This window comes from Olea europaea, unplaced genomic scaffold (assembly GCF_002742605.1).
Source record: "Olea europaea var. sylvestris unplaced genomic scaffold, O_europaea_v1 scaffold1290, whole genome shotgun sequence".
Taxonomy (NCBI): Eukaryota; Viridiplantae; Streptophyta; class Magnoliopsida; order Lamiales; family Oleaceae; genus Olea; species Olea europaea.
In genome coordinates this window covers 98,496-108,286 of record NW_019230360.1, presented here as the reverse complement: position 1 = coordinate 108,286, position 9,791 = coordinate 98,496, and the positions used below count along the sequence as shown (strand labels likewise).

The window sequence follows — 9,791 nt, the reverse complement described above, 5'->3', positions numbered from 1 at the left end:
TTGAACGGAATACAGAACCACTTGATTTAATTCACAGTGACGTTTGTGACTTAAAACTTGTACAAACAAGAGGTGACAACAAGTATTTTATTATTTTTGTCGACGATGGCACAAAAAACTATTATTTGTATCTGCTTATAAGCAAGGATGAAGTTATAGAGAAATTTGTTCTTTATAAGAATGAAGTTGAAACTCAACTTAATAAGAAACTTAAGATACTACGGAGTGATCGAAGTGGTGAGTATGGAGCACCGTTTGCTGATTTCTGTACACAATACGGAATCATACATGAAACTAACGTACCTTATTCACCGCAAAAAAATGGTGTAGCTAAACGAAAAAATCGTACCTTAAAAGAAATGATGAATGCAATGCTAATAAGTTTTGGATTACCTCAAAACATGAGGGGAGAAGCTGTGTTATCAGCAAATTACCTTTTAAATAAGGTGCCCCAAAAGAAATCGGGAGAGACCCCTTATGAGTTATGGAAATGAAGAATGTCTAGCTATAAACACTTGCGAGTGTGGGGGTGTCTTGCAAAAGTGGCTGTTCCAACACCAAAGAAGGTAAGAATAGGCCCGAAAACTATAGACTGCGTCTTCATTGGCTATGCACGTAATAGTAGTGCTTATCGATTCCTTGTGTATGATTCAAAAATTCCAGACATACATAAAAACACGATAATGAAATTGAGGAATGCTTCATTCTTTGAAAAAGTATTTTCATACAAGTTCAAAGAGGAAGCCAGCTCCTCTAAATGAACATATGAGACAATGATTGAAAATAGTCAGGACGAAGAATTAGAACAGGAGACAGAGGTTAGACGCAGCAAACGGGAAATGACAGAAAAGTCTTATGGTCCTGATTTTCTGACTTATATGCTAGAAAGTGAACCTCAAAACTATCAAGAAGCTGTGAATTCCTCGGAAGGACCTCAATGGAAAGATGCCATTAAAGGTGAAATAGATTTCATACTGCAAAATCATACATGGGAGTTAGTGAATCTTCCTCCTGGATGCAAACCACTAGGCTACAAATGGATTTTCAAAAGAAAAATGAAAGCAGATGGAACTATCGAAAAGTACAATGTCAGATTAGTAATAAAATGTTACAAACAAAGGGAAGGCCTTGATTACTTTGATACGTATTCTCCAATAACGATAATAACATTTATTAGGGTGATACTTGCGATTGCTGCTTTGCGAAATCTAGAAGTACATCAAATGGATGTTAAAACGGCTTTTCTAAATGGAGATTTAGAAGAAGAAATTTATATGGAACAACCCAAGCGATTTTCGTCACCAGGACAGGAAAAGAAAGTCTATAAACTGGTGAAGTCACTATATGGTTTGAAACAAACATCAAAACAGTGGCATGAAAAATTTGACAATGTCTTGATAGAGAGTGGATTTAAAATTAATGAATGTGACAAATGTTTTTACGTCAAAGACACTAAAGATAGCTATGTCATTTTATGTTTTTACGTTGACGACATACTTATTGTTGGAAGTAACAATAAGATGATTGAATCCACTAAAAATATATTAAATTCGAGATTTGATATGAAAGACGTGTTTAGCTGATGTTATACTTGGAGTCCAAATCTCAAGAATATCAGATGAGCTTGTTCTAAGCCAGTCACATTATGTGGACAAAATTTTGGAAAAATTCAACAAGGATGATACTGGCTTGACTTGAACATCTATAGATATGAGTCAACATCTTTCTAAAAACAAAGGTGAAAGTGTCTCTCAAGTAGAATACTCGAGAGTTATTGGAAGTCTAATGTACTTAATGAGTTGTACAATATCAGACATAGCCTACACAGTCAGTAAATTAAGTAGATATACGAGTAATCCAGGAAATGATCATTAGAAAGGTATAATAAGAGTACTGAGGTACTTAAGATATACTCGTGACTATGGAATACACTACACCAGACATCCAGCGGTCATTGAAGGATACAGTGATGCTAATTGTATATCTAATATAAAAGACTCAAAATCCACCAGTGGATATGTGTTCACTTTGGGAGGTGCTGCCATCTCATGAAAATCCTCTAAACAAACAGTTATAGCCAGATCTACAATGGAATCTGAGTTTATAGCCCTAGATAAATGTGGTGAAGAGGTCGAGTGGTTGCGCAACTTCTTAGAGGATATTCCAAGATAGTCCAAACCTGTGCTTGCAATTTGCATATATTGTGATAGTCAATCAGCAATAGGAAGGGCACAGAGTAACATGTACAATGATAAGTCTAGACATATACGTCGTAGACACAATACCATTAGACAACTACTCTCAACTGAAGTTTTCACAATTGACTATGTTAGGTCAAAGGATAACATTGCGGATCCGCTAACCAAAGGGTTAAATAGAGAGTTAGTTGGGAAACTATCGAAAGGAATGGGACTCAAGCCCTTGAAAGAATAAGTTATTACAAAGGAAACCCAACTTAGTTGGCTGCAGATCCCAAGATCTAGGTTCAAAGGGACAACCTAACTGTAAATACTTGATAAAATCACTGTGGAGATATCACATCTTATCCATTCCTATGATATAACAGTGATACCCGTAAGGATGAAGGTTAAGCAATAAGCTTTTAATGATTCTTATGCGTCGAAAATTGTGCCAAGTAATGCGGGTTACTTGTAATAAAAAATCACCTATGTGAGAAAGAAGTGAGGCCGCTTCTAAGAGAATTGTGTGGGGCTCAATTCTTAGAATCTTCCACAGAACCAGGCATATGTTCATGGCCAAAACGAGCATAATAATGAGAACTGAAAGGTGTTAGGAAGAATCCTGTGTGAAGTATATTATCATTTACACAAACGGCAGAACAGTTCAAAGACAACACGTCTACTGGTCAGCCAGTAAAGTAAATATGCTTTCACAAGAGAAGGTTCAAAGGGTAATACCTACCTATCCTATACAGGCTTCAACCGTTGAACTTTATCACCAGACTTATGTCTCACGTTTCGGGTCTCTCCCAATTTTCATTTATGTGGGGGATTGTTAGAAAAATGAGTGAATTGACTCACTTTTAACACAATTTTTGGTGGGACCCATTGGTCCAATTTGAAATATTTAAGTTGATATGTGTTCTCCTCCGCGAGAACATCGAAGTCATGTATTTATTTGCCAAAAATGAAGTTCGGGTGAATGAGAAATTGGAGTCTAAAGTGGACCATTGGAAATGATCTATGTTGGTGGGAAAACTTTGTCCCACATAGGAAAAACATGGAAACCAAAACCACTTTATATATAGCTATGCATTGGAATGGTGTAATCATGTGTAGTATAGAGGCTCTCTCCACGTGCACGCGCAGGGGGGTGCAAATCATGGACAGAAATAGCCTTTGGACCTTGAACTTGGGTGTGGGCGCGACCTGCACACGAATGTCAGATCGAACGGAGCAAAAACTGGCCAATTTGGATTGTCTGCGTTTTGCAATTTTTTTGTGGTTTTTTCAAATGACTTTTGAGTGTCTGAAACTTCTAAAACTCCAATGGTCGAAATCGAAATGTTACTCCAAAGACTGCAATAGTTAATGCAGAAAACTGAGGGTCAGATTCAGTCTATATAATTCACTTAATCTCCAACTGTTCAAACATTGAAATTTTTGTCTGCAAAATTCCAGCCTGTTTTCTGTTTTGTTCCGTCTCATTCCGATCAGTAAGGTGATATTGTTCAAACACTTGCCTAGTTCGTCGGAGTGGAATCATGGTGCTCGAATTTTGCTGGTTATCGTTGTATCCTGGGAGATAGGCGCTCGAACTAAACCTCTAGCATTGCGGTGAGGGGGTGAATTTGTTTTAAGGAAACTGTGTTTACACAGGCCTCAAGTTGAAATTATATCTGCTGTTTATTTAATTTGCAGTTTTACAGATTTATTTATCTAATTTGCAACATACTTGAAATTTATGTTAAAAATGGATAAATTAAATAAACTGTTTTTTTTTCTAATTCGTTATATGTGTGAAAAATAGATTTCATATGTACGGTATTTCTATTTGTAAGTGAAAAAATTTGTATTATTTTAGTTAGTGTATGAATAAAAATAATTTGTGCAAAATTTTTGTACAAATACGGTGAGCTTCGCCTGCAAATACAGTAAGTTGTCATATACAGTGAGTTGCATTGTCAAATATGATGAGTTGCACTGTCAAATACGGTGAGTTGTACTGCCAAATATGATAAGCAATTGTTAAATACGGTAAGTGTGAATCCAGTGTCTAAAACACAAATAAGGTATATGAGAGTCCGATTTCACTCCATACACAACCGATTAAATATAACAACAATTCAAAGGTTGTAAGGACTCATTCTAAGTTCTGAAGACGTGGTTTTTATTTTTCATTTGTAGTTTTCTTGTGATTTTTTTGTGGGCTCTCAAGCGTGTTTATGTGTAGGTTAATGCACTATTTCTTGGTTGTGGAGATATCAAACTCAATCGATGTTTTTTGATTAAAAAAACAAAAATTTCACCTAATCTTCAGAATATCGATGAGATTTTATTACAATCATTGCTTTAACCTTAAAATCCTAAACTTATGAATTTTGCATTTACCATTTTTTTCCACCAAAAACTGATATTAAGACAAACCAGCCTGTATATTGTGATACCGTATACATTATTTACTGTATTTAATCCCCACGCCGCAGCGGCGCAGCCCACTCTCGTTTCTCGCTTCCCAGTTCAGCAGAGTGGGAGAGGGGAAAAAAATGAAAAATGGAAGAAAATATGTACTTTGCCAAAGATGCATAAACTGATAAGCATTAACAGAGATTTTATTAGTGTCTTCTTCTCAGAAGGGCAAGATGATTTCCTTTTCTCAAGATCAAGAATCACGTGTCCAGAATCCTGCTTTTGATGCCCTTTTCTGTGAGGAAGAATGTTTTAATGAAGATTTGGGAGGTGGGTTTGGGTTCAACAATTCAGAAATTGGAGATTTTGATGAAATTTCTAAAAAGCCCTTGGCTTTTCTGTTTGAGCATGACCTGTTTTGGGAAAATGATGAGCTTGTGAGACTCTTGTCTAGGGAGAAAACACAGGCCCATTTGAGTATTGATGGAATAAAATCTGATGGGTCACTGAAAATAATGAGGAAAGAAGCTGTTAAGTGGATCGCGAAGGTGATTGCCCACTATGGATTCAATGCGAATACTGCTGTTTTAGCTGTGAATTATTATGATAGGTTTGTTACAAGCTCTTCTTTTCAGAAAGAGAAGCCATGGATGAGTCAATTGGCTGCCGTAGCTTGTCTTTCTATAGCTGCTAAGGTGGAGGAAACTCAAGTGCCTCTTCTGTTAGACCTTCAAGTATGTTGCTTTATTGACATTTCTTCATTTTTCTGTTTATACTTTCGCATTGTAATTGTTTGCGAAAATGCATTGTGTGGTTCTTTTTATGTTAGAAACTCCGTGGTAAAGATCACTGTAATAAACATGTTCGGTTGAGTATACTGTTAAAACTGTAAGGATTGATTGCATAATGTTCTTAAAAACCTACAATACAGGCCTTTCATGAGCAACATCGGAATCAGAAGTTGTTTTTTGAATCTTTTGTTTGGTTAATGATTTGGATTTTGCTTTGGTGTTATCTAGGTGGAAGAATCAAAATATGTGTTCGATTCAAAGACTATTCAGAATATGGAGCTTCTGGTGTTATCTACTCTCCGGTGGAATATGAATCCTGTGACTCCAATTTCGTTCTGTGATCACATTGCAAGGAGATTTGAATTGATGACTAACCTTCACTGGGAGTTTTTGACAAGGTGTGAGAGCCTGATTCTCTCTATTATAATCGGTATGTAGATCAGTTATTTTGATACTGCTGTTATGAATTATATATCATTTTAAATATGTTCGTTTATATATTTGTCAACTTCGTCCGCCGAATACAGATCCTAGGCTTGTGCATTATCTTCCATCTGTTATAGCTGGTGCAACAATGATATATGTGATTCGAGAAATAGAACCATGTAATGCAATGGAATACCAAAATCAGCTTATGAGTGTGCTAAGAATCAGCAAGGTTAGCTTTTTACTTTTTGAGTCCATACATAATTCTGAAGATTTCCAGTTTGTGTTTTAGTTTCATAAATTCTTGTATGAATTATTTTTTTTGATAGGTAAATTCTTGTATGAATTATAACAGGAAAGAATTGATGATTGTGATAAACTAATCCTGGAGGTATTGGAAGATCATGGCCACAGACCTTGCCAAAAGCGCAAACACAAATCTACCATAAGCAGTCCAAAAGGCATTGTCGATGCATATTTTTGCTCTGATAGCTCTAATGATTCGTGGGCGGTAGGGTCATCTATTTCATCTTCACTGGAACCTATATTTAAGAGAAGCAGAGTGTGTCTTTAGGTGTGGGTAGTAGTGTTCTCTTCATTATCCGCTATGTGTTTTACTATTACAATTCAATTAAATTTTGTGACATATTATATTGCATTGTTTCTGGCCAAATCCATGTGATGATCGGAAATTTTTTGAACAGTTGCTCTTAACTTTGTGATTCATGGGGGAGATTAAGAATGGAAAGATGGTTTTTGGAGTTATTTTCCTTTTAGTTATGTTCACGTGATGATTATTATCAATTAGATATTCATGTTATCTGGAGAATATAATGCATCCTGCATGTTATACCTCAAATAATACTTATACCTATGGATTGATCACGTGGTTAGAGCCCTCTTTTTTCTTGAGCTTATACTAAATGAGGTTAAGCTAAACCTCGGGCATCAGTATAGCCCGCTTTCTTGGTCTTGGATTTAATCCCTGCTCTCTTAATTCAGTCTATACCACCAGGCTTTGGTTTAGGTACAATCTTATAAATTTTTCTTGGATCCACCACTCAATCTCTCATAAACCCCTAAAGACAAGGCTATGAAAGCCGGTTTTTGCTAGGATTAATATGTCAAGATTCAAGGATAAGATTGGGGACTCTTTCACTGTATTTTATTATATGTGTTTAGTGAAGAATGCTTCTTGGAAGTTACTAAGCATGGCTAGTAATGGTCCATCTTAAGTTAATCGCGGTTTTCTGCATGCTGTATGGAAAGGTTGAAGGTCCCCGATCCTTTTGCTCATTCCGGGCATGTTGAAAGAGGAACTCCTAATTAAAAAGGTAAAAAAACCATAACAAGTGATAAATGGAAACTAGGTTTATTATGAAAAATCATAGAGAATACGGAGTATCTCAAGTCTTCAATTCAAAGGAGGTATGGATGTATTAAGGAGTTTGTGAATGCAGGACAGTTTGGCAATCTGCTATGTGCTTGTTAACTGGTTTATTGAATTCAAATGTAAAGATATATCTTGACAATTGAATCACCTCGTATAAAAGCTTAGGTTGTTTTGGCTGCAAAAAAATTAATTTTTTAAACCATCTTTTTCACACCTATCACGAGAAGGCAGGATACATGCACAAGCTCTGTAAACAGGATGGCGAGATATGAATTCAGGACATTTATCTGTTTTGGTACAATGTTGTACCACCTCATCAAAAAGCTCAAGTTGTTAGAGGGTGGACAATTATATTCATTTAAATTATCATCTACTTCAATGGCAGGAAAAGATTTTCCGCCTGTGGCAATTAGCATAAACAGTTGTCCTATCATGCGTTGGCATGACTTATTGGTGACAGGGTTTATGATTTCTCTTGATGCTCAATATAGGAATTTGGAAGTCCCAATTATTTTCTGTGTGATTATTTAAGTTGCATATTAATGAGAAGCAATCATGTATTGCATGATTGATGCTAATAACTTGATTGTAAGACAGCAGCATTTATGTCTTTTACAGCTCATAAATGAATAGTATGCTCGTTTGCTACTTAGACAACAAATTGAGAAATTCTAGGACAATAATACCATTGAGTGTAGTAGCATTAAGGTTAATCCAGGACGTATTTTAGTTCTTTAAACACTGTTGGGAAGTTAATTATGGAAGGCTCATGGATGCAGACCAAAGAGGGTGGAAACTCAAATAAAACTGACAGAGAATAAGCTATATAGTGTAATTGTTGAACAGAAACTTATCTTGAGTAGTTTCCAAAGCGTTTTCAAGAGTTTTAGAGAGCCCTACCCCGGTAGAATATGGATATGACTAGTGAAATTGTTCAGTGCCAACTTTTTACCTGCATTAAGCCTTGGTGCATGTTTGATGAGAATGGGGAGGTCTGTATTTAAGGGTTTTTTTTTTTTTTTTTTTTTTTTTTTAACTTTTTACCTGCATTAAGCCTTGGTACATGTTTGATGAGAATGGGAGGTCTGTATTAAAGGGTTTTTTTTTTTGTATGTTAATTCAGCAAGAAATTTTTCTGTACAGTCCTTTGGTCTTTTGGATGCTACTATTATTGACTGTAGGAAAAGTTTCTAGCTAACGTCTGATTTTACTCTTAGTTTATTTCTTAGATGCACAAAGGCTTATACAGAAATGGTGGGAAGTTTTTTAGATCCTCATGCTCAAATAGTTGGTCTTTGCGTGTCAGCATAGACCTGATATAAATGAGATTACAAAAATTCTTGCTATCACATCATCCCCAGCCATTAATTTTTGCTTCTTTGAGTCCATAATGTAAGCCTTTCCTCTCCCTTTTAGTCCTTTCGACTCTCGCAAAAATAGCAATAGGGGTTGAGTCAAGATACACTACTGCTGGGATATTATAAGAATGTTACTTTAACCAGTGATATGAATATAGAATATGAAGTTCAGAAAATTATCTACTTTCTCAATTGTTCGTAATGGTTTAAGTTCTAACGCGCGCTTGTCTCTGTCGAGTCCATATTCTGTGTTAGTTTTCATTAACCAAAGTACTGCAAGAAAAGAATTTTGAAATATAGTTGGCTCCATCCAAATAAATCCATCATTGCAATGGATATAGTTCTGCTGATAATCGCTCTCTTCCTCCCACAATTTCAAAACAAGACGGAGCAGTCTGAAACATCCCTGATGATCCTTCCTAGGCAATCAGTTGCAGTAGAGGTAATCTTGATAGGTACAGTTACGATCTGTGTTTGAATATTGTTCACATTAAGATGAGGTGTGATTAAAAACAATCGAAAGCCAAATGAAGCAAAACGAAAACGAAAAAAAAAAAGGGGGGGCTGGGCGAGGCCAGATGATCGCTCGGCCTTAAGTTTTCAAAATTGAGGCTTATTCGGTGAATTGGGCGATTGCTCGATTTTGTACTAGGTGATCGTCCAATACAAAATTTAGTCAATTGGGGTTTTGAATTATGGTTGGCTTCACACATTTTTTTGCTTATTTTTGGCATCGTTTCGAGCATAAAACATCAAATCAATTCATTTGTATCCAAATCAAAGATCAAATCAGCTTTTCTCATATTCTTCTTCAAGTTTATTTTTCAAGTTTGTCTTTTGTTTGATTCAAATTTGGATTAAGGTTTGTTTACTCCTATGTACTATTTGCCTTTGAAAGCCTTCCAACACTTATTCCAGTGGTAACAAATATCGTTTGAGGACAACGATTCATAATTGTGTTCAAACCGTCTATTTTGTTGATTCGTGATGCTAGTTTTATTGTTCTTCATCAACTTCGTACAACAATTTGAACTTCACTAACTAAATCTGCTTCTTAACTTGAGCCATTTCCGACATTCTTTCAAGTACAAATCTCTATTTTTTGGCGCCCAAATTCTTTTTCTTGTTGCAACCATCACCATCACGTTCAACTCGTTCAAGCTGTTACCTCAAACTAATTTTAAATTGCACAATTTATGGAATCCACATCTTTTATTAATTTCTCAATCACATT

The 9,791-nt window shown here is 35.7% G+C and overlaps 1 protein-coding gene across 3 annotated transcripts; it reads left to right on the top strand.

The window, feature by feature from the left end:
* Window positions 1-4,342: 4,342 nt before the first annotated feature.
* Window positions 4,343-6,571, top strand: LOC111374786 (cyclin-D3-1-like). Of its 3 annotated transcripts, XM_022997522.1 has the most exons (5): window positions 4,349-5,137; window positions 5,225-5,323; window positions 5,609-5,810; window positions 5,908-6,038; window positions 6,162-6,571. In XM_022997522.1, exons 1-5 carry the CDS (start codon window positions 4,823-4,825, stop codon window positions 6,378-6,380), a joined length of 966 nt encoding a protein of 321 aa, XP_022853290.1. In that variant the 5' UTR covers window positions 4,349-4,822; the 3' UTR covers window positions 6,381-6,571. The 3 variants fall into 3 exon arrangements, with proteins under 3 accessions (XP_022853291.1, XP_022853290.1, XP_022853289.1); XM_022997523.1 differs by having other exon boundaries at window positions 4,343-5,323; window positions 6,136-6,317; XM_022997521.1 differs by having other exon boundaries at window positions 4,349-5,323.
* The last annotated feature ends 3,220 nt before the right edge of the window (window positions 6,572-9,791 follow it).